Below are 25,871 nucleotides of genomic sequence, written 5' to 3'. Positions count from 1 at the left end.
CAATGTATGTTACTCTCATCTGCAGCTGATAGAAAATGAATTAGTGAATTTAAAAAAGAAGAAATCTGTAGGATACTGCCGAACAAAATTGTAAAAGATAATTTATTTACACCATGAAAACAGTAAATAAAGTTATTTGAAGTTTGGTCTTCAGTTTCTCCTTTCAGGTCCTTGTGTGAATATTCTGGTAGATTCCTAACATTATTTTTATAATACCACTTTCTTTTGGAAATCCATCCATCTATGGCTAATTTTTTCATTTTATTATTCTGATGCGTAATAATTTTTACGTGTATTTTGCTTTGCCATAAATATAGTATTTTTAAAGATCTTTATATTAAAAAAAGATATACGTGAAAGATAATATCTTGCAATAAGAACTAATCTCTTTCCTTGGATTTGTTTATTTATATAAATAAGTTGTATAAATGATGTAAGGCATAGTTTTATTGTAATTAGTTTTTTAAATAATAGTTTTAAAAAAATTTAATATACATGGACCTACAATGAAAGTAGAATATGCTATAGATATTCTACTTTATATATGCTATAGATTGTGATAGATATGCTATAGATTGCTATAGATATGCTATAGATATGCTATAGATTGGGATATATTCCTCATTGTGCTGCATTGCAATTTTATCTAAAAATTGCTATAATCCATTTTATAAACAATCAACACTTCTTTTTATTCGTTACACTTTTATATTCAACTAGTCGACATCGACGATTAGCTGGTTCACTAAAGATATCAGTTACATTTAATTTCATTTAAATTGTTCAGATATAGCTTCATGTCCTTAATACAGTCAAATTGTCAAATACAGTCAAGTTGTCTTGCATTTATTTGTTCATAGTGTACATGAACTATCTAATGAATAACACCCCCATAGCGCTATTAAAAACGCGTCATCTGTCTTGTAACTTTCGCAGTATTGTTAAATCATTTTTTATTTGTCTTTTAAACTATATGAATATTAAACATAACCCTTCTTTAGCTTTCACCAGTGGAAGAAAATAAATTGGTAAAATAATATAATTTATTATTGAAAAAGGATTAAAAATTTTTAATCGCTAAAATTTAAAAAAAAATACCAAACTTTTAAATTAGTATCATTAAAAAAACAATTTATCAAATTTTATATGGATGTAAAATTTATTTTTATGCACCAATGTTTTTGGAAGTTATTGAGGAAAAATACCAAAATTTCGCTTAATTTTTAATTAATTGAAATTCTAAAATTTCAATCAAAGTGCTCATTATTTTCACATTCCTAAGTCTCTATGTGCCAAATTTCATAGCTGTAGGTCGAACTCTCTAACCTGCAAAGAGCCAACACACACACATTTTTTTAATAAATAATTGCTTTAACATGATTTTATTAATTTTTTTCATGCCATTTATGGTCAAAGACCGAAATAACCATTTAAAATTATAAATTAGTAATTAATTAATTAAAATCATTAATTAGATTATTTAAAATTATTGAAAAATAAATCCATTTTAAAAAGTTCAAACTTAATACAAAAATCAAAATTTTAAACATTAGATATATTTTCATATTTATACATTGCAATAATTATGTTCGTTTTAAGGACAGGGGAATGTGCAAGCTTGTACATAAAAATTATTCTTTTAACTAGTACAAATAACAGTCTTTAAACTATTTTAAATGATCCGATAAAAATTTTAAAAAATGCTGTCTAGTTATTGTTGATAATGTAAAAGTTTCTATGTCATTAAGGCCTATAAAACCTATACAATCAACCGAGAATAAATGAAATTTTATATTCTAAATTTCGTAGTTGCTTATACTTTTGGTTAACAACTTTTTGATTAAAGTCATATATTTTAAAAATTATCACATACTTTATATTCCGAATCTCCAATTCAATTGCCTGTACCTCTTAAATTCGAGCCTTTTCAATTCATCAGTATGCATTTTATGTAGAGCTCAACACTCATTCAATTTAAATTCTAATTTATCGTTTTTTAATTTAAAATAATTTGATTAAACTGATAACTGATAACACAAAACTGATTTTTCTTTTTAATTCTTCAATACAATTGTTAAAAAGTTGCTTCCTTTAGAAATAATTTTTCTCTTGTAGTTATTCTTAATTGATTTAATATTTTTAATAATGATTTTAATCCATATGTTTACTTTGGAATTTGTTTTGTAACAATAATTTATTAATAATCGGCAAAGAAAGATTTTGAAACTAGTGCTCTATTCGATGAAATATGAAATCAGTATTTCTCAATTTTTTCTTTTAATTTTTGAGACCCAACTCAAAGCAATTTGCACATTTTGAAGCAATATCAAATAACATGCAAATTTTTTCATTTAATATAGAGTGACATTTTATTTATATATTAACAAGATATATACTTTCTGATTTTTGTCTTAGCAGAAAGATTTGTTTTAAAAAATCTTTTTCTTTCTCTTATTCTTCCTATTTTTCTCATCTTTCTCTTGCTCCCTTCATCTTCTTAGAAAACACATAGCATTTAATATAGAAGACTGGTTCTCTTTCTCGTATACAAAGTATAAAAAAAGTATTGTAATTATTAAAAAACCCGAACTTGAGGGTTTGACGACTCTCCACGTTTCATATAATCTTGAGTTCGAAAAACTCATTTTTGGCATGTCTGTTTGTCTTGAATAAGATAACTCATAAATGCATTTAGTTAGATAGATGAAGTTATAGTATTTTATAATTCTCAAAACTGTGTTGGTAAAAATTTTAAATATAATTTATTGAATGGTTTGATAAAAAAAAAGCAAATTTCTTTATATTGCATGTAACATCGTTGTTAAGAATTCTTCATATCTAGTATTTGTTAACACGCAAATTTCAGTCTTTAATTTACTACTCAAAAATAAAATAAATGTCACTGTCAACTTCAGATTGTCTTGTTAAATATGGTAAACTTTTATTTATTAGGGAAAAAATGTATAAAGAACCGCTTTTTCCCTTTTTGTCTTCAAATTTGACAATTAATTAAAAAGATATTACCAACCAAGTAGGTGAGTAATTCTGTAAAATAGTGTAGTGAAATATAGTTAATTTTTAATAAATTAAAAACATATATGTATTTTTTATTGTATTGCTGAAATATTTTTGATAGAATGTACACATTCATTCATGTATGAGTATCATATTAATGTTCTAAACTGTTTGACAAATTTTACGTGGTGGTTTTCAAATTTTGAAATCTAGATTACAACCACCTTTGAATACCCTTATTATATTTTCCAGGATTTTTGAAAGGATTGTATATTTCTGCTCAACATTCATGGATCTCATTCCCCTGTCCTTTATGCTCGGCTTCTACGTGTCCTTTATCGCAGCCAGATGGTGGAGCCAGTTTATAGCCATTCCATGGCCAGATAAGTAGGTAACCATATATGATTTTTTACTTTGAAAATTATTGAAAACAGACTAAATTTATATTATTATTTATTGTTGCGCATTTTATATATTAGTCCCCTTTGGTGACCAACTAATTCCCGGAGATGCCGGTTTTATTCAGTTTTAGTTAAATTGGTTAGATATAATTTCATGTCTATGATTTCATCAAACTGCTAGACATCAAAATTGTTTTTGTACTATCTTACGTTTATTGTGTTCATCAGCCTTTATATGGAGATCTATCTATCTTATGATATCAAGCAATATTAAAAGCGTAAATTGCCGCTTCATCTATTTATTGTATTTGTACACTTTTTTTTTCATTTGTACATTAGACAGATATTCAACAGAAATGTTTTTTAGCTTTCAAAAATCGAAGATCAGGAAACATTGAAAACGGTTAAAATTAAGGCAATAATGTAATCTATTACAGCAAATTAAGAAAAAAAAAATATATTTTTTAAAAATTACAAAAATTTAAGCAAAATTTGCACGACAGTATCATTAAAATTGCAATTTTTCAAATTTTGTAACGGTGTAAAATTTGTTTTTGTACAATAATATTTTTGGAAAGAAAGCGCCAACATTCGACCTTATTTTTAATTAATTTAAATTCTAATTCTAATTTCAAAGAAATCGTTCCGAGGTACATATCTCCATCCTCCAAGATATGCCAAATTTGGTAGCTCTGGGTCAAATGATCTGACCTGCAGAGAGCCAACATACATACTCATAGATACACCCATTCATCTTTATTATAAGGAGATATGTATGTATATTTTCAAAAACCATTAGGTATAGGGAACAATTAGCCAGCAAACATGAAGACAACTATCAATTATTCTTGTTTATCGTATCTGTATTTTAATTTAATATAAAAGAAACTTTCGAAGAAGGATAGATAGTTTTGAAACATGTTAATAATAAAAAAATAGTTTTTCGTTTTAATTTTGAACTATAAAGTAGCTAAAAGAATAAAAAAGGAACATGAAAAATAAATAACGATATATATACTCTAAAATATTCTTCTGCGAATAAATTTGTTATTGGTATTTAAAATCTAAAAGCATAATATTTACGAATCATCTCATAAAAACTTATGCAAATACTAAGAAACGAAAAAAGGAGATTAGCAAATACCTAATGAAATTAATTGTCTGATATTTTATTTTGAAATCCATGAACAGTTACAATTAGCTCAGAAAAATTATAAGTACTTCGTTCAAATTATTACAAATGTTTTACGGGATGATACAATGAGGCTTGACTTATGAGTTATCCATGATGGTAAAGAAAAGTTTCCTTTAAAATAAGTGCAAAATGAAGTCCATAGATCCGAAAAGGTTTTCCATGACAAAAGGAAGAGATCTATATTTTCGGTCTGCTGAAGTCTCGGTGTTCAAGGTTTTGCTCTGAATAGCAGACAATGGCATGGTCCAACTTGGGTGAGGTCCAGACTTTTTTGTGACTATCTGCGATGGGTTAAAAAGGCAATTAATGACATCTTTGCCCTATGACTCTATTTATGCGTCCTATTCGTTAAGTCGTAAATCATACCTCATCTGTGGTTGCGAGCATGGATAAAATAGTCTTATAATCCCATTTGATAGCCTACTTTTTGGAAAAGCGTTAAAACCTTTTTGTGTAATGAGCAGAAGTTTTTAATAATTAAACACTCTTTCACATTACATAAGAGTTCCTGTTTCCATGTAAAAGCACAATTTCAAAAACAGTTGTAGGTTGAAATGGTATATAATGCTCTATAAACATATGTAAAAACTTTGGGTAGAGCTCAGAAGCATTTGCTCCTTAAAAGTTTTTTTTTTTTTAAAATATTCCGTTGTTAAGAAATATGTAATATTTTACTTTAAAGGAAAAGACCTATAACGCCATCCATTTTAAGAATACCAATTTTTGATATGATTTCTACTTGTTTTAAAATGGAAATTTCTGAATTTGCTTTCCAAATTCGAATTCTTAATGTGTTGATTATTTGAAAAATCTATATATAATGACAACTAAGAAATTGAGGATTTTTTAAAGAAAATAAAAACATTTTTTAATGAATCTAAATAATAATTTTATCAAGGAATGCATTTACATAGTCCGTTTTTGTCGATTCCTTTTTGTCAATTCTTTCAAATGGCATCATAATTACTGGCACATGCAATTTTATAGGTAAAAAATTTAGCCGTTATTTAATACCCTCATCTTTATTAAAATTTTCACTATTCGAAGAATTTTATAAGGAACAAATGAATGGTAGCCTGATTGGGTAAGATTGGGACTGCTTGGTGGATTGGAAATTTATCCTAGGTAAACTCAAAAATCTATTGCTGAATGACCAAAATGTATGTGGTTTCGAATAGTCAAGATGGAACATAATATCTCTGTGATTTACTAATCTGATCACTTTTCTTGAATTATCTTGCCTAGCTTGATTAACTTTTAAACGCACACATCTGAATTATTTGTTTAGTTACGATGTAAAGTTTCAGATATTTCCTTTGTAATCTCAATAAGTTACTATCAATTTGCTGTTGATGAATATCTTTTGTTTGTATTTGCGTTTGTACACTTTTCTGATCCACAATCTTTTTCAAATGACATTTAATGAAGAATTGATTTTCCATCTTTTTTAAAAAACGCATTTTAACTATTGCTAACTTTCATAGGATTTCATAAACAAACTGTAGTTATCAAAATGAATGGATTAATTTTTCAATTCATAAAGACCCATAAATATAGTTTTTTTTGTAAAGTTGAATTATACGCATCTTTAATGCATGCTTTGCAGATATAAAAGCTTTTGTGCAATGCTAACAGTTATACAAAGAAGTTCCCAACGCATCACACATCGGTTTTTATTTTGATCTTATTGTCAATAGTGTATCCAAATCTGAGTGAAAAATCAACTGCGTGAAGCTTCGAAATGTCGTTCTTTTAAAGATTCGTTTCACATAACTTTTTGCTAGTTGTCGCAGCTGTTTTTCCTTTGGGAAGCAAAATTAATTAATTAATTAAACATAAGGAAAATGTCCATTTTACTTTTTTGATTTTCATTAAACAAAAGCTGCTCATTAGATAAAAACATGATTTTTGTTGAATGCATGTGTAGTTCAAACTACAAAAAAAAAAAAAAAAAAAAAAAAAAAAAAAATATGGTTTGGACTTTTCGAATACGTAAAGGTATTTTTAAAAAATAATCGTTACTATCTTTGTTGGAATTCACGTTTAAGATGTTGCTTTCCAAATATTTGTTTCTAGTTCTAGTTGAAAAATGCGTATCGGCTAAAAATCGTTAATAGAAACTAAATAAGAATAGCAAAAAGAGCAAATAATGTTGCTGGGACAAAAAGTGAGTAGAGTAGAAGTCTTATAATTCCTCATGATGCGTCATGTTACATTAAAAAAATCCAATATTTTAGTAATATTAAATGAATTTAAACTACTGGATCGATAAATACTTAAATTGTTATAAATTACAAATAAACATTTGTTGATCACAACTGAATTATTTTTACTTGAGGGACCATGCTTAATATTCAAATGAGCTATAATAAGTGAAAAATCAAAAGTGGCGGATTTAGGTACTTTGCAGGCCTCGGCGGATCATATTACGAGATTCCTGATTTTTATAAGATGATAAATTTAGTTCCACATTTACACATATTTTTGAAACGTTTTAATAATTTTTTTTCAGGTTGATCATTTTTTTACTTCATTAATGGTGTTAAAATATATTTGTTTTTATCTATTATGATTCCAGACTCCCCGGTATCTACGTCTGTATATAATATTATTAAAGCAGATATTTAGTGTTTATAAATAATTCAATAACTAACTGGAAATAATGAAACATATAGAAATTCTGCTGAAATAATCATGTGAATCCTTTAAAAAATCCTGTGAATGATATAAATTATGCATCCTTTTATATCATTCACAGAATTTGTACTTTTTTAGAAACCGATTTATATGGCAACTAGGAATGTAAAGTTTTTAAATAGACATTCTTATGGACTCCCCTCAGCCTTACGGCCCTAGTCAGCTGCTTAATTTGTTTTGTTGGAAATCCATCAATCAATAGCATTAATACAGTCATTTTAGAAAGTTATAAGATTTGTTCATTAAACAAATAACAACTTTACATTTACTTAATTTTAATTTTATTTGAATTGAATTTCTTGGATAAAATTAAAATTAATTTCAAAAACCTTGATTGATACCATTTATTTCTAAATTATAATTGGCAGTTTGATTCTTCTATATAAAATTCTTCTTTTATTTTTCCTCTTTTAAATATATCTAGTAAAAATAGTTTGATGTAATTATGATAAAAAAATTTATCTTTTGATAAAGAGTGGACAAAAGAAATTACTTAATATTTCTCAACTTTAACAGTATTTAACAGATTTCTGAATTTTAAACCAAGCGCCGATATTCGCATTTGTTTATTATAAGAAGAAAACCAAACAACCGCGACACATATTTCGCTCTCAAGAAAAGAAGGAAATGTATATTTTTGGAACGGCAGCAGAAAATAGGTACTTGGCCTTGTATCATAGTTATCAGACGAATAAAACCTTTATACTATTTTCTTGCGTAAAAGCCCAGTTTCGTTAGATGTACCATATTACTTCAAATATTTAATAAAGCTTAGTTATATCAAGCACTCGTATCCTTCGTATGTACTACGAATCCTTTGTATCTACTTTCGTTGTTTGAAACTTTAACAAAGCTCAATGGAGCTTGGCAATAAACACCTGCGATTCAGACAGTTCAAAGCAAAAACTTTTGGCTGTACTCCATAAAGTGATTCTCTCTTTCTCTGTTTCTATTTTTTAAACAGTATATTCCGTCTATAAGGTCACTGAGAGGGCTTTTTCGGGCACTTCTTATAGATGATCGTTATACAACGAAAAGTTAATGAATAAAATGTACAAATAGTTTTCAAAGATGCTGTGAGCAGGTACTTTCGATAAAGCAGTTTGCATTTAAAAGCATCAAGTCAGTGAAAGTGAAAATAAAACATCCAAGGCATCACATCTCGAGTTAAAGATACTTATAAAAGTCATTTTGCCTTACTGTTACTGCAATATTTAATGGGATACAATTAGTTACATCTCCTTATCAAGATAATCAATTATTTAAGTTCGCAGCTTTTTTAAAAAAGTTGCTTCAAATTTCCTTTTGATATAATTCTCAAATGTGAAATTTAAAAGAAATGTGTTCTTAAATTAAAAATTCACTGTCTATAATTTTTTATAAGTAGATTTTAGTACACACGTAACACAATATAGATATTGATTTGCTCATTGGCATGTGCTTTCTTCTTCTTCTTATATTTATTTGAATTGACTCACGTACATCGCGAGAAAAGATTTTTTTTTAAATTTAATTTATTAAGGAACTTATAGTATATCACCGAAGCATCTTTGAAAAATCCCCTTAACTTTCAAATCACCTGCCAACAAAATTTAAAATTCTTTAAAATTTTCTAATACCACATTTTTTTCTTTTTCTTTTATCGTTTGATTGAAGTCAATGAATTACGCGAAAAAGGTTTATAAAAATGCTCTTTTTATTAGACTTTTGGAAGTGGAATTTTTTGGTATTATTTTCAACATTTTAGTTTTTTTACTGTCTCTACTAATAATAAACAAGGATATATGTGTGTATTGGATCTGTATAACTCTTATCTTTTTATGCCAAACTTGATACATATATATAATTTGGAAGGTGTAAATATGTACCTTAGAATGCTTTTTATGTAAAATTTTAATAAATTAAAAATTAAGCGAAACTTTTGGCTTTCTCCATGACAATTTTTGAAAATACTATATCATTTTAGAAATAAAAAATTATCTTTTCAATCATGTGTCTTTTATTATAATATCTTTTATTGTTGTATAATTTTTTTCTATTTTTATTTATTTTTAAAAATGTTTTAAGAGTACTTTATATTTTACAGCAATATATTTTACCTTTGCAGTGAAATTCAAATTATTTTCACTGTTGCTATTAACATTTTATTCTCGCTTTTCTTCCTCATTGATGTTGAACAATAGATTCTGTTTTATTTTTTCATCTTGAGTAAGCTGCAGTATAAAGCATGTTTTTAATTTTAAAAAATGAGATTTTATTGTATTTAAAATTAAAATTTAACTTTAGAACGAAGTAATGATGAAAATTTTACAAAGTGGTCTATTTTTTAAACACTGCTGCTGTTTCCTGTTCACTACCCTGTTTCCTGATATAATTGTATGTATAAAGATATCGACAGAGATTCAAAGAAAAGTACAGCGCATTGGAAGAACTATGTTAGGTTTCTGAAGTATGATGAGTTATATGGCTATCAAAGTTTGATGCTCAGAAATACTTTGCTGAGAAAGCTGTTAAGACCAAGTTATAAAAAATATTTAATTGAAATTTTTGGCAGCCATTAATCGCGGCAAAACAATTGATCGTCATAGGCGATTATTTATAAATAGAAAAGAATTTTGATACCAATTTTTTTCTGAAATTCCTCAGGTGGCATCTCCCATATAAAATTCAAATTTCAAATGTTATTTTATTAACTCTTAATTAGTGTCTAATAATATTAAAGCAGGATATTTCCATCGAAAACATACAAGTATATAGTGTTTTAAAAGTACTGCAAGTCATTTAGTAAGTGAATATCGATGGCGAAATTTCATCTTTAAACGCCTGAAATAGTTCATATTAACTAAAAAGTGTCTAAAAGCATCTTTGTTTTTAATGCATTAGTGACGGAGAAGGCGTTTCGTCTTTTCAATAAATTTGTTTCAAACTTGAGATGAAAAAAGTTTCCTAGTTTTTAATCGTTTTTAAAAAATTGGATTCCATAGAAAATTCATAATTTATTTAACATACAAAGCCAGAATGTATCTGGTGGTTGCAAATGAAAATACCTAAGATCATCTACATTTAGCTGAACTCAGAATAATGCTATTCTTTTAATTGCCTGCGCTTGCCAAGAGAACAACAATAAGCTGTTCCTTTATAGCATACATGCAAAAACATGGCGCATCAGCAGAAATAAACAGTGTAAAAGGTCACAAGAAATTATTAGCTCATCTTCAAAATTTTGAGTTTCTTTATAGAGATTTGGAAGGTTCGGTAATTTTTTAACTATTTGATCGTGAATGTAATATTAGTTTTAGTACATGTCCTTCGTTTGGAAGCAACTGATAAATCGATGGATCAATCTACTGTTACAATTGTTCATATAATGCATTTAATACATGTATTATTTGATGCTCCTTAATCATTGTTAAAATTTTTTAATCTCTTCTATTAATAGAAATGAATCTCTCTCTCTCTCTCTGTGTATGAATGATTGAGAGTAGGAGTGTGTTGACGCTTTACCGCCCGACCGTTTCATCTACAGCTACTAAACTTGGCATATAATATATATATATACATATACACCTTAAAGAGTAAAAATACGAAACTCGGAGCAATTTTTTTGAAATTTTAATTAATAAGAAATTTAGCAAAATGTTGGCGTGTTTGCGAGATACTTCCGAAAATATTGTACAAAATTAAATTTTACACGGTTTCAAAATTTTTAAAAAAATCGTCGTTTTAATGATATTAATTTATTAGTCATTTAATTATTTCCCAAATTTTGATAATTGTGTTTAAAATATTTTTTTGCCTAATATTCAACAAATTATTACATTTTTATTCTGAGTCTCAAGCTGTTTTCATTTTTTCATAAAATGTTTGGTCACTTGGTTTTTTCAATTATTGAAATGCATGGAAGAAAGATTGTATTTAATATCTGTGTTTTTAAGGCGAATAAAAAAGTGGTTACATTCCCGCGAAAGTTAAAAGACAGATAAAGAGGACATAAAAGTTTTTAATAGTGTTATGAAGTCATGGCACTGGTCTTTTTTAGAAAGGTTCATGTACACAATGAACAGAACGAATGTAAGACAATTAAGACTCACAGAATTTTTCTGAATGGAAATAATTCAAAACGATATATTATTCAAATGGTACTCATTCAATTTAAATAAAATAGTATTTACCCCAAATTTGACAGAAATCTATAAATTTAGGATAAATATCATATACCAAAGAAATCTACAAGTTTGATGTAAATATCATACACCAAAGAAATTTAAAAAATTAATATAAATACCATATGCAAATTTCATTCATTTTGTTTGAAGCGTTTTTGAGTTGGATTCATAGACAGAGAGACTGACAAACAAAAAGAAAAAAATTCCAGATATATGTATTTCAGACTCGGCGGGGGGGGGGGGGAGAGAAGGAAATTCGACAAAATGTAGAGTTTGATTTTTTTTTTTCGATGATTACGATACTTTCCTTTGCGTATATCATATACAATAAAAGAGAAAAATATTAGATTGGTGAATAACACTATTAAGAAATAATAGAAAATAACTCGTCATCAGTCATGAAATGAAATTTAAAATATTTCAGAAGTAAACCAACCAAAAGCAACCAAAAACAATAAATGAAACTACGTTTTGAAAAGGTAATAAGTTCATTATATTTTTCAAAAATGAGAATTTCTTGTTCCACAACATATGACCAAATTAACATTGAAATCCATGTGAAACAAGTAACTGCAATGTAGATTAATACTAATTAACTTCCGGTTTCTAAAGTTAGATGATGAATATTTCGAGCCTTTTAATTTGAACTTTGTTGGATGATAAAAATGACATCTGAATTGTCCCTTTCTCTTAAAAATCCACACCAACTGGAAAGTGTTCCATTCAAAATGATTTAAATTACACCAATAGATATGGATACACATGGAATTTGGTCTCGAACCCACGATAGAATTTGAGACACAGTCGTGAAGAGTATGTTGCTTTAAAAATTAAGAGCTATCATAATTTATACATTTCGTTTGTAAAGTATTTTACTTTTCGAATAAATCCCCCCCCCCCAAATGGGAAAGTATAATACATCTTTCAAAAATACTTATTTAAAGAAATGCTTGAATGTGGATTAAAAAATATTAATTTAGTAATTCATTACAATATCATATATTTGACTACAACATTAAACAGGATATTTCTAATATGACTGGGCAAATTTTAAAGAGCATCTCAAGTTTATAAACAGAAATCATCGTTAGAATCGAGCATGGGATCGAAAAAACAAATTGCGGCTCTTATAAGGAATTTTTTTTTAATGATTTACAGCGTATATTTTTTGACGTTTTTTCAAGAATTTCTTCTTATTCACTCTACATATTAAAGACATATTGTCTTTAATATGTAGGTAATATGTCTTTAAATCAAAATTGATAAGCAATGAAATGAAAACTATGAATGGCAAAACTAATTTCACTGCCTTAAATAAAATGATGTTTAGCATCAACATATATTTGATTGAAAGAATTTCTAAATTCATGATGATCATAGAATTTTAAATTCTCACCATCAGCAATAATATAATGTTTCTTCTTCTTCTTTTGAAATAGTAGCTTTGAAATACCGAAATAAATATTAAATTACTTATTTAATCTAATAATTGTATAGTCTTATTAATAACAATAAATTATTAAACCTCATATTTCTAACCTTTAGAAAAGTTATTGAAAGATTTAATAAAGAAATAATGACAGCGTTTGAATTGCCATTGTTGTTTTTTAAGGAATTAATAATTTCCTGAATTTCAGGCTGATGAATATAGTTGCAATGTACATTCCTGGATTGGATGAATCCAGCCGAGTGGTACGAAGAACTTTAATGCGATATTTGAATCTGTCTTTGGTCCTTGTACTGAGATCGATCAGTATGGCTGTAAAGAGAAGATTTCCGACGAAAGAGCATCTTATTGAAGCCGGTAAGAATAATATTTTTCATTTGTAATTTATACTGCAAAGAAATTTCCTTTTAAAAACAATAAAATATAAAAAAAGAAAAGGTCATTTATTGAATAAAACATTTGTTTCAATTCCCTTTTGCACTGTTGAAGAATTATCAATGCCAATTGCTGTTCTATAGGAAAAAAATGTTAAAACATATCTAAACATTTTTTGATAGTTAAATTATTTTATTCGTATGTATCTTTAAAATCATATTAAGCTGTGTTCAGATGAAATTTGGAGTAGGTTATAATTAAAATAATGTACTATCTACATATGATTTCCATTATCATTGATACACTGATCTCTGATATACCATCTCTCAATTTAAAAAGAAAACGGGTGATTTCAATATAAAAACTCCCGATTGTGAAGAGATCTAGTTTCTCACGGTATGTTGCACTGCCTTCCATCACAAGAGAATAGTCGACTTAATCTGTAATTTTTTAAACCCATTAACTCCTTATGATTTATTTATAGAGAGCACTTACATTTCACTACGAATGAAATTATGAAATTGAATATATTTTATTGTTTCTGCTTTTGCTTTTTGAAAAAGTTAATATGTTTATTCTAGTTTAAACAGTTTTAAAATGTTACGTACTACCCATGTGGTCGTTTAAACGTTTTTCTTTTTGATTTGATTTATTTTCACTCCAAAGTAAGGTACAAACCTAGTACCGCCAAGGAAAGATACAAAATCTAGGATTGAAGGACCAAGAATGTTTCCCCGCCTTGGTTAAAAATAGATTATTTGCAAAATGTTGATAGTAACGTCGATTTGCATGCCAATAGACATGCAAATCGAATTCAAATTTTCTTCTCATTTGACAATTACCCATTTCTTTATTAAATATTCCTGGGTAACTGGCATTTTGAAACTGTTTCATTAACAAATTGCAAAATAATCGACAAACTAGATAATTATATCACAAGTCATACGCAATAAACTCTACATTAAAATTATTTTTTGCATTTTTTGAAACCGCTAAGCCGCTGATTAGATGTAATAATAAGAAAATTTGAAATATAGAATATCTGAAATATAGCTGTAATTTCTTTCTACGAAAATATTTAAGGAGCAATTTCCATTTCAAGACATTGAAATGAAAAGACTGACAGTTTTAAGATATTAAATAAACAGATTAAAGGTTCTCAAAAATAATTTTTAATCTATCATATTTTCGTATAGCGTTGAAATAAATTATTTTCATTTTTTTCTTTATTTGAAATTGAATATTGATAATTAAATTCTTATTAAATTCACTATTTTATTTTATAAAGAATTATAAACAGAAATTTTTGAGAAAATGCGAATCACAAATACTGTTTTCTGTTTGCGTTAATAGTAAAATTATAAAAGCCCAAATCTGCACGAATATCTAGTTTTGTTAAAGATTACCATTAAAACTATTATAGAAATGGAAAAAAATAGAACAAATAATTTCTTAATGCAAAATCCATTTTAATTGAAAGATTTGAGTTAAAAGTCTCAAAATATCACATCTCTTTTACAACTATTGTTACTATTCAACTGGGAAGTATTGAAAATACGCATTTTTAAAGTTATAAATTTAAAAACATAATATATTCGAATTGTATTTATTGAATACTTACTTCCTTTCAGAGCAATAAGCTACCGTCTTTTTTATTTTCATTAGTCTCTTTTAAATGTGTTTTTGCTTTTCTGTCATTTTCTATACATGTAACATTTTCTAATGTAGAAGTAGCAAATTTATCGCTTTTAAGTGAAAAGTAATAATTTTCTGGATATGAAGACGAATTAATACAAGCCAAAAAAAGCAATAAGTTACTAATTTCATATCTCTTTTAGTTCTTTAAAAGTAAATTTCACAATGTTTATTTAGATACTTAATGTTCACCTTTAGTGCTTGACAATTTTTTTTATTAATATCATATTCATTGTTGTATTTTCCTAACAGAAATAAAATGTTAAGAATTTAGCTTTAGACCCCAACAATAAAAACCGAAAGTGAAACTCGACAAATGTCATGGGAAAAAAAATGAAGAATTAAAAATTGTTACCGAAGAGAAAAAGATATTTCATACAGTAATGAGACATTGAAATATGATTTTAGAATTGCTGTTATGTTCTATTCATTTCACGGTGACATAACTGACAAATTGACAGAGAGAATGAGAAAGAAATCAGTTCTTGTGTAAATCTGGCAGGTTTCATGACGAAAACGGAGTTGGAGATGTTCCAAAGTGTTCCATCTACGGAGTTCAACACGTTTTGGATTCCATGCACGTGGTTTATCAACGTACTCCGGGAAGCCAGACAAGAGTGCCGAATAACGGATTCCAATGGACTGAAGTTGATCATGGAGGTATCTCCCTGTAATTATGATTTTAAATTTAACAGCCTTCATAAATGACATAAGCACTGAAAATCTTAATATTATTTATGATTGCATTTTATTAATATCGATGGTATTTGATTTTTTAAAGGAATTAAATGAATTTAGATCTAAATGCGGACTGCTATGGGGCTATGACTGGATCAGCATTCCCCTTGTTTATACTCAGGTAAATATACACCTTCGATATTACTTTTCTAGTTTTTAAGAATGTATTTTAATAATTTTTGTCCATATTTTCTTTAATATGCAGTCTAATTTCGTTGCATTTATTTTGTCAAAAAATATGCGTAGAAATTATATTCAAATAATCGAAAAGAAATTATAAATTTGATTTTGATTTCACTAATATGATGACGAAAAAAAATCGTTAAATACATAATAAATTTTATTATCTATTTGGTACCTGATACTTGAAAGAGAATTCCAAATTGATATAAAAGGAAAGATTTGATTGTAAAGTTTAAAAACGGAATAAACGGTTTCATTCATTATTGTGTAATATTTTTTACCCTCGATGAACAGTTGATCTAGAATATTTTTAAAATACTGGAGCAACTTTTAAAAGTATTTATAACATTTAATTACTGATTTTATTCTTATTGTTTATTCTTAAAATTTCGCCAATATTAAATCTTTAATGTTGCCAGATATTCACTACATCATGCAAATGAACCAAAACGAATTCAATTATTCCCAAAACCAAAATATTCGAAATACCTCTTTTACTTATTTTGTACCATTAATGCTTTTTTTTTTGCAAATAATAACTGTAACTAAAAATATCGTTTACAACGTATCCAAAATATAATTGTTAGCCACGAGGATAATTATTATAATTATTTTGTATGGATAATATAATTATTTGAATATAATCTCTGATAGTATGATAGATTTCGTCACAATTAAAACCTAGTTTACTTTACAGATGCAATATAAGATGATAAAATCATTATTTTCTCTGAATAATATTTCGTGGAAAATCATACAGATTTAAAAATTTTCTATTTTATAAAAATCTTAAGGACATTAGGAGTTTCTTTTGTAATAAGAATATGTAGTTTATATATGTATAAACTTAATTTAGTATCTCTTTTATTTATATTTCGCGCATTAAAATATTTGATGTTCATGAATTTAAAAGAAAATTACAGGCTTGTAAATGAATGCATAAAAGTTGTTTATACATTGGTGCAATTCAAAATATTTTTCAGATTTTTTTTGTAATGAATATTTAATATACATAATAAAGAAAACTCTTAAGCCCTATCTTTGTTTTATTTTTAGGTTGTTACGATGGCTACATATGCCTTTTTTGTAGCATGTATGTTTGGTCGGCAAAATGTGAACATTGAAAGCGATAAGCCTTCCTCACCTGAAGTGCATCGATATGATTATTATGTACCAATTTTTACAATTCTACAGCTCATGTTCTATATGGGGCTTCTAAAGGTATGAAATATAATATTGAATAATATAATAATAAATTCAGAACTATAATTATCTTTCATTATTTTTTAAATTCTAAAAACACTAATGAATTAATAAAAAATGTGAAAGCATTTAAGCTATTTTATGAACGAATGAAAATCTTGTACTTCAATTTTTTTTTATGCATTTTATTTTTTTAAGAAGCAAATTAAAATTTCAATGCGTAAATCTTTAATTCTCTTAAGAAATTGACAATATCACAAATTCCTTATCCTAAACATTATGATATATTTAGTTGCATAAAATATAAATTTGGAGTGAAAAGCAGTGAACATTACAATAAATTGGTGAAATAGTAAAAATAGAACTTTACTAAGTTTCATAATACCATTTTCTTAGTAGTTAAATATTTGAAGAATGAATGTTCCTACAGTTTTTAAATACTAATTTGTTTTAAGGTAAAGGGATAAAAACATCATCTCCTATTTGTTAAATTTAACCATTAAAATGCATTTCTGTTCATATTTGAAATATAAATCAGCAAAACTGCAACTGCGATGCATGATTAGTATGCATAACTGCTTCACTACTAATACTGGAACAAAATGTCCTTGATCATTTTTTTTACTCTCAATTTTAGTAGAAGTGAGCTGACCCTAAGACTCAATCAAATATCTAACAAGAGAGAGAGAGAGAGAGTAAGATACTTTAGACTCCCGAATCCTACTGGAAATAGCAAGTTATTAAAAGGGACTTGAATTAAAATTAATGAAAAATTAAGTATAATAATTAATAATATTTCATATTTTAAAACTTTTGGAAAAGAAATGTTCCTGTATATTTCAAAATATTTGAGAAAAATTGAAATTTTAAAAGTTTTTAAATGAATAAATTTGTAGGAAAATTAATCTTCCAAAAATTCAACTTACTTTATTATTAATTTAAAAAAAACTTTAAATTAAAAAAATGAAGGTATCTTTTACCTGGAAGAACTTTTTGTAGTTTGCTGATTGTTAAAGATGTGGTACATTTTTATCGACGGAATTTCCACTTAGTGTAGTTTTTAACAGTAAGATTATGCACTAGAAAATATTTTGAAGTAAATTTTATTCATTCTTGGAATATAACAAATACGAATCCCATTATTCTTACTGCATATTTTCTTTCATCTTTTAAAATACTTAGTAATAAATGCGTTACTTTGCTCATAAAACTATGTAGGCACATAGTTTCAACGAAACTACGTAGTTAAAAATAATTGCCAATTCTTTTTTTTTCTTTTGAGAAAAGTAAATTGGAAAATATCACAGCAAAGCCTTTTAGCGAAATCTATATCCCGCCAAATTAGAGGATTCAAATTTGGAGAAACGGAGAAATATGGTTTGAGCTGTTGGAATAAGAACAAGGATAATTTTTCTTGACCGTGGATTCCGTTCTTGATTTAGACCAGAGTAAAGTTGTCCACATGCTTCTACAAAAAGCGCCAAATGGTATTTAATGTTACCAATTCTTCGTAAATATTCAATATGTACTATTGTAAGTTGCTGTTATAACTAGTATATCAAGCACTGGACTAAATTTTTGAAATGTTTTATTTTATCTCTCTAAAGTTTCGTATATATGTAGGTAGGCCAACGGTGCGTACTTCTTTACATTCTGCGGTGTGTAGTCAGATATTTGCTACTACACATCGACTTACGGTATTCATTGTGATTGGAATCAAGTGCTTTTCATCGACAATTCCTGATTCGTTTGGTTTGTTAAATCTGAAGTATTCTGGTATAAAAAGCAGCATTCGAAATAATTTGCATGCGTAAAGTGAAGATGGTGTGAGTATGGCTTATCCCGAGATGGTGTGAGACAGACATAGCTCAAGTAGATGAGCTGCTACTCGGCATAATAGATGGTCAAAAAGTATGCAGAAAAGATAACTAGACATCATGTCCTAACTTACGATGTAACCAAGAAAAATTATTTTGTATTAATGTAATAATGCAAGATCTCAAACATTTTGGCACGAAAACAATATAAAGCATCATTCTCTTCAAAATTAAATGCAACTGAATATGGACAAGATAAACTTGGTTCAGGTTGACCAGTGTCTTTATTAATTATTGGGACCTGGTAGCATCACTGCTTAAAGTTTGGAACATAATTCTCGTCAGTCACTTCACATCAGATGCTTCAGTATAGTACAAATCCTTCATAACCTTTAAAGAACATCGTTTTTCATTTACAGATATCCAAAGACACACTTAGGCATCTCTTTTTTAAAAAAATGTTATTATTATTGAAATTTCCATGCAAATTTTTTTTCATATTTTCAGCATTTTGTTTTAATATATGCATACAGTACACTCCCGATTATCCGCGGAATTGGGTGGCGCGGCCACCGCGGATAACAAAAATCGCGGATAATCCGAAAAAAGCTAAAAACGGGTATAGCAAAAGAGAAAACAGTCATTCCAACTTTGAAAAATCGTTTTATGTACAATAAAACGTAAAATAAACAGCAGGAAATGTTTAACTAACGCTTAATATTTTAGTATATCACTCAAAATTAACCGAAAATGCATTTCGTTAATGAAAACAGAAAAGTGCTTTGTACGTACGAGACGCGTCAAGGATACACATAAAAATGAATACATATGTACTGTTTTAATACTGTAATGTATTATGTAATTACAAAAGCATAACTGTAAAACTGCACCTTTTTGAAGAAATCAGTCATTTGTGTTTGCTTCTTGCTTTGGAAGCATTTTCTTTTTGCTTGGAAGCAAAAAAAAAAAAAAAAAAAAAACAACTTTGTGCGGCAGGCGCGGATAACCCGCTCGCGGATAATCGGGAGTGTACTGTACTTTCAATTTAATATGACTGTCACGCATGGCGTTTCTCTCACTTTTTTGCTGAGGCTCATGATTATTTTGAGCAATGTTTTTTCAGAAAACCAAATATTATTTTTAAATTATCAGTTTTAATGCATAAAAATGATTGAAATTTCATTTTAATAATAATTTCGAAAAGTTTCTATCTTTATATTCTTATTTTCTATTTCATAAAAATATTAAACGGCAATTTTGTTTTCTCTTGCAGGTTGCGGAGCAACTGATTAATCCATTTGGTGACGACGACGAAGATTTTGAACTAAACTGGATAATTGACAGACATATGAAGGTATTTAAGTTTTTTTGAATTGCTTACTAATTTTATTAAATTAACGGAACTGAAATGATGAGAATCGTAGTTGTATTTTCTAAATTTAATTAAGATAAAAATAATTTCTTTGTTCCGATATTTAATTTATCCCATTCATAAATCAGAAGAATATTAAATTATCTGTCTTAAATCCAATTTATAAATGTATTTTTAAGATATATATATATATATCCCAAAAATTTATTCTTGAGTTAAGACAGACTCAGTCTTTTTAATTTTTGCATAGAAAAATATATTGATGCATCCTTTCTTCAACAAAATATATTAAAATCTAAACCAACAATTTATAAATAATTAACCTACTAAAAACTCTCAATTTTTTTTCCTGGAAGTGAACTTATTTCATATAAGAAATAGATGGAAATCCTCTAAAAAAATGAACGTCTTTTTCAACGATTAATTTTAAATGGGATTTCATATTTAAACATCAGAATGTTGGATGCTAAATTTTTAGCCTCATTTTGATATTTACTTCTGAAACCGCAAAAGTGTGTAGATTCTTAATAAGGACGCAAACATCTGAAATACTGTCTAGCGGGCAGCTAAAATTCTAAAGTTTGCAATCCCATTATAGTATTACTTTCAGTTGCGGATATGGGCTGTTTATTTAATTTAGAACAGATTTCATGCATTGCATACCAAGACGATAAAGTGAAATGCTGTTTCCGTCAATTTTTTCTCTTATTTATTCAACGGGGATGTTATTTTTAGGTTTCCTATCTTGGAGTTGACACTCTGAACGGCACTCCTCCTCCGTTGGTGAAAGATACCTATTACGATGAATTAGATGTTAAAATTCCATACACAGAAGCATCTAAAAGCTACAAGAAGAAAACATATAGAGGATCAGTTGCTTATATGCAGTAAGTATATATATTGTAATATTTCTTTTTTTGAATTTTTCGGCATCTCTTGGAATAATAAAAAAGAATGTCTTTATTGGAAAGTATATTATAAAGTTTCGGGAGGGCACTCCCGTTGGTTTTATAGTAACATACTGATTTATTATAGAATCAGTAAATAATAATTCTTTACAATATTAAAATAGTTATGAAACATATTTGATATTGCACCAAAAAACTCCAATGCTGAATAAATTCATTGAATATTTTAATATATTTTATGACTGTGTTTTTCAATTCTGCAAGCAAATTATTGGGTTACTTGAAATTTCATTTTTTCCCCCCATTTTATTTCAAAAATCAAGTTTTAGGTAAGATGATAGATATAGAGATTTGGGGAGATGCATTGCACATTAAATAGAATAGTAATAAGATTTTTAAAATAGTGTTATCTACATATATATTAAAATTTGGTTATCATAAGTAAAATGCTGACGAAACTTTTAATATTAAGCTACGCATAAAAGATCTTATTAAAATTTTTCGAACTAATAATCACCGTGCTGCTGCAATAGTTATTTGCTGGTTCGTACTGGTGAGCAAATGATATGTGTCTTGTGGTAGCTAGTACAATAATATGTTAGTCTCCTATCTCGTGATGAATATCAGCACAGAATAAAAAACTGTACACTTTTGAAAAATCTAAGAACTGGAGTTCTTAATGGTTACCTAACGACATACACTTGATGAACAGAAGGTATTGACAGAGGATGTTTATTTAACAAACAGAAAAATGTAACACAAAAAATATATTTTTAATATTTTAAATATATAATTTTGGAGATATTCATCATTTTGGGGCTGTGATCTTTAAATACGATTAATATAATAATCTCATTTGAGCTGGTTTTACTTTAGATTAATCATCAAACCCGGAAATATATAACAGCAATTACAATATTACAAGGTTACACAAATGTTACTGTTTTTAGTGACAGAAAAAACAAAAGGTTTAGTTCATATTTAAGACATCCATTCAGAATTCAAAGCAGCTGTGATTCATTGTGATATGCTATTGGAAAGTTTGTTTATCCTTTCCTGTTGTTAAAAATTATCAAGCAGCTTAAAAAAAATATTAAGTAAAAATAAGTGCATCATTTTTTTTTACATAATCCATATATCGTTTACAACTTTTAAATATTCTCAGTGATTTTTTTTTGACATAGTAACTGCATGACGTTCCAAAAAAACTTAATTTTTATTTCTATATGTTGAGAAACAAAAAAAAAGGTCACATTGTAAATGCACTATTTTATTTACTGACCTGAAAAACGATGCTTAGAAACAATCAAAATTATGTTTAAAACACATTTCAGAGAATTTAAATCAGAAATATAAAACTTAAAATAAAATTGAAATAAAAACATCTATATTAAAAATAATTTTCTATAATATTATTTTTGTACTTTATCATATATTTTTTTAAAACTGCATTTCATACCTGGAACCTTATTCGATAGCTGTTGTTTGAGACATTTCTTTAAATATCGAAGTAAGGCAAACGAGATAAACGGTGAAAAAAATTGTGTCTTTCTGCTCATTTTAATACAAATGACATAATAGATGAAAGAAAATTTGTAAAGCACGCTTTTAACAAAATCTGTAGCAAAATTTATTCTTGAAAATGTTTATATACCTGAAAAGCAAAAATTATCAAATCTCTAATTGTAGAGTTTTAATCAAATTTTTATTTGAAAATATGCATTACTTTAAAATCAATACTTATAAAAATTGTGATTGTATTAATATAGCAAATTGTTTTTCTTTCAGTATGATGCGTAGCTGTCTGTCTTTATAATTTAACACTATTTATGCAATAGCTGGAAAAAGATTTGAACCCTTTTCCTCATATGTTTTGTTTTGAAAAGAGTAGTGGCATTTTAGTTTTTCCAACTTTTTATAAAATCCATAGAATTTATCTTGAAATTCTGTGGATTTTATTCTGTGAAAATTATGTATGTGTTATTGTGTGAAATTCTAAGGAAAAATTCTTAAATTTGGCAAATCATTTCAAAGTTTATATAGCAACTTTATAAGTACTAAGTTTATAAGCACTTTAATAGAGTACCTAAAGTATAATATTAATTTTATAATAATTACTTTAACATAAATGCAATTGCATTCCTCCGTTGAAATCTGATGCTGCCATTACACATTTATCGAAAAGATTTTATTTTGTTGTTTGAATTCATTCATAATTCTCATATATCTCTTCAGAGTCCCGATGGAGCAGCAAGGTATGGTTCTACCAGATATGTCTGAAGAGGAAGATGATGGGGAAACAGTGAGCGAAGGCATGGGGATCAGGAGACCATCTTTGTATTCCTTGTTTCAAAGTCGTGGCAAAGGCGTGAGTCCAGCTGCTAGTTTCACCAACTTAGACAACCGGTCCATTGCCTCTATAGATTCTGAATGGAAGCGATCTCTGCCGGATCTTTCAACGGTTGACGTCAAAAATGCTTCAGGTACCTTGGGGTAAGATCATGCCCCTTTTAAATTTATTAAAATAGTGATATTTGAAGAAATTTAACTAAATGGGGCATGAAAAAAAAATACTTTTTACATTTTGCTTTTGATATATACACCTTTAACTACCAACAATTTTATAATTTAAAGTGTTCAAAAAACAATTAGAATAATATCATCTCAACATTTATTCAAAAATGTAGTTTTAGTCTTATTTTTTATTATTAAGCATATTAATTTTTTGATCGATTAATAATAAATTATTTTTTTAATTAAAATCTTTTGAATTGAACTCACCCCCCCTTTTTTTTTGGAACATTGACTTTAGATTATCAGTTTTTAATATTTTAAAATTATGTTTAATAAAAATCGCTCTCTGGACCATTCCTAATATTGTAATTTCTTTTCTGTTTGGCTTATTGAAAAATCTTGGAAATGAATTAACAAATTAACGCTGATTATCTACATTTGAGGATCGTTGCCTTTAATTTTCATGGCCAAGTCGATGTTATTCCACTGCTTCTTTTTGACTCTGATTAACAAATCAACATGTATTCTCAAATAAATTTCAACTACAATCTATCACTCATTAGCCAGATTTTGAAGTTATTGTGCCATATTGATATTTTTTCTTTTTATTTATTTTTGGGGCAATTATATTTAAAATTCTTTTAATTTAAAATTTAAGAATTTAATGTTAACATTTAAGAAGAAAAATATTTAAAAAGTTTTTAAAAATGATTTTCTTTCGATTTTTTGGGGAAATAAAAAAACTTTAAGAACAAAATTTTATTTCAAGGCTATTTTAATCTCTCTACTTTTAACATAATTTAAAAGAAATTTTGCTGAAATTTATGCATTAAATTATTCTTTTCATTACTCGGATAAATTCTTGTTTCAAATTAAAGCAGTCCCTGTTGCTTTTAAATACTTTTAGCAAGCCAATAAACCAAAGCCCCTCCCACATATTTCAAGTATATAATTATAAAGAATGCTCATATTATTCACCAAATCATGGCATCTAAAATTTACTTTTCATATTTATTTATTTATTTATAATCTTTTATTTCCTTTTATATTTATTATTTATATATTGACACATTTGCTTTAATAATTTCAATTATGATTATTTTATTATAATGCATAGTTATTTATATGTTCTTAAACTATACACAGTTTGTATAAGTTATTAATTATTTGATGATTTGGTATGACGATTTTAAATTTGAATGGAGCATTTATTTATTGGTAATTTTAAAGCAAATATAACATCTGGAAATTGTATTTTATCCGTATTATTCCAGTAAAATATTATCATATTAGCTTGCTTAATGCTTAGTGTAGTGTTTTTGGGAATAAAAATATTTAAAAATTGAAGTACTTATAGTACTTTAACAAAACGGTTTTTTCGCTGCGGCGTTTTCCATTGATTTAGTTTGTGATACCAACTTTCCCTCCCCATCATTGCCATGGTGACAACAGAAATTCCATTACGTACCATGCCTTCTAGTTGACGTTTATATACCTGTCTGAAAGGAAAAGAACTTTCTTTTTCTCCTCAAATCCTTTTCTTTCAAGGAAACATGTCTTTGTAACTTTGGATGACTACACAGGCCATTACATTAGGGTCATTTAAAAATTTGAAAAAAATTAAATGAAACATCGCATTAAATTGCTACCCATGCTTATTAAAAGGCAAGCATGCGACAAAATGAAAACGGAAGTAGAAATTTCGCTTGTGATTTAATGTCCAAAGAAAGCAGCATTTCAATCATAATTTTAATAACATCAATTTGATGCTATTAAAATTAAATAACATCCATTTTAATGCCAATAAAACTGGGTTAAATTTAATTATAACAATAGAAAGTAGTTGTAAATGACATTCAAAATTTATTACATTTTTTTTAAAAATTTATATGTTGCAGTTAAATTGGTTTCATAAAAAAGATAATAGCTTGAATTTTAAGATGTTAATTAATTTCATGCAATAAATACCAGAAACACTTAAATATGGCTTGATTTTTGCTATTTAAATAAAGAAATAATAAATTTTGAAAGTTTAAAACAGCACAGATCCCCAGAAGCATTTTTTACAAGAGCACATTCATCTTGCAACGAGAGGAGGTGTTTTAAGTTTCAATCAATCATATCTTTATTTTCGTATGGTGGAAA

At 27.2% G+C, this 25,871-nt stretch overlaps 1 protein-coding gene across 2 annotated transcripts in view; it reads left to right on the top strand.

Moving 5' to 3' along the window:
- Positions 1-25,871, top strand: part of LOC129965455 (uncharacterized) — a 64,968-nt gene that overhangs the window by 27,289 nt on the left and 11,808 nt on the right. Inside the window, exons 2-9 of one of the 2 annotated variants that reach the window (XM_056079334.1) lie at positions 3,268-3,402; positions 13,112-13,278; positions 15,494-15,651; positions 15,773-15,850; positions 16,969-17,133; positions 20,206-20,286; positions 21,040-21,191; positions 23,448-23,705. In XM_056079334.1, the coding sequence (XP_055935309.1) occupies positions 3,268-3,402; positions 13,112-13,278; positions 15,494-15,651; positions 15,773-15,850; positions 16,969-17,133; positions 20,206-20,286; positions 21,040-21,191; positions 23,448-23,705 (1,194 nt within the window). Of the gene's footprint in view, positions 1-3,267; positions 3,407-13,111; positions 13,279-15,493; positions 15,652-15,772; positions 15,851-16,968; positions 17,134-20,205; positions 20,287-21,039; positions 21,192-23,447; positions 23,706-25,871 lie in introns of those variants that run through there. The other variant, XM_056079335.1, reaches the window with a different exon arrangement.

This window comes from Argiope bruennichi, chromosome 4, assembly GCF_947563725.1.
Source record: "Argiope bruennichi chromosome 4, qqArgBrue1.1, whole genome shotgun sequence".
Taxonomy (NCBI): Eukaryota; Metazoa; Arthropoda; class Arachnida; order Araneae; family Araneidae; genus Argiope; species Argiope bruennichi.
Note: the sequence above shows the minus strand (reverse complement) of the source record. Positions and strands in the feature narration are given on the sequence as shown.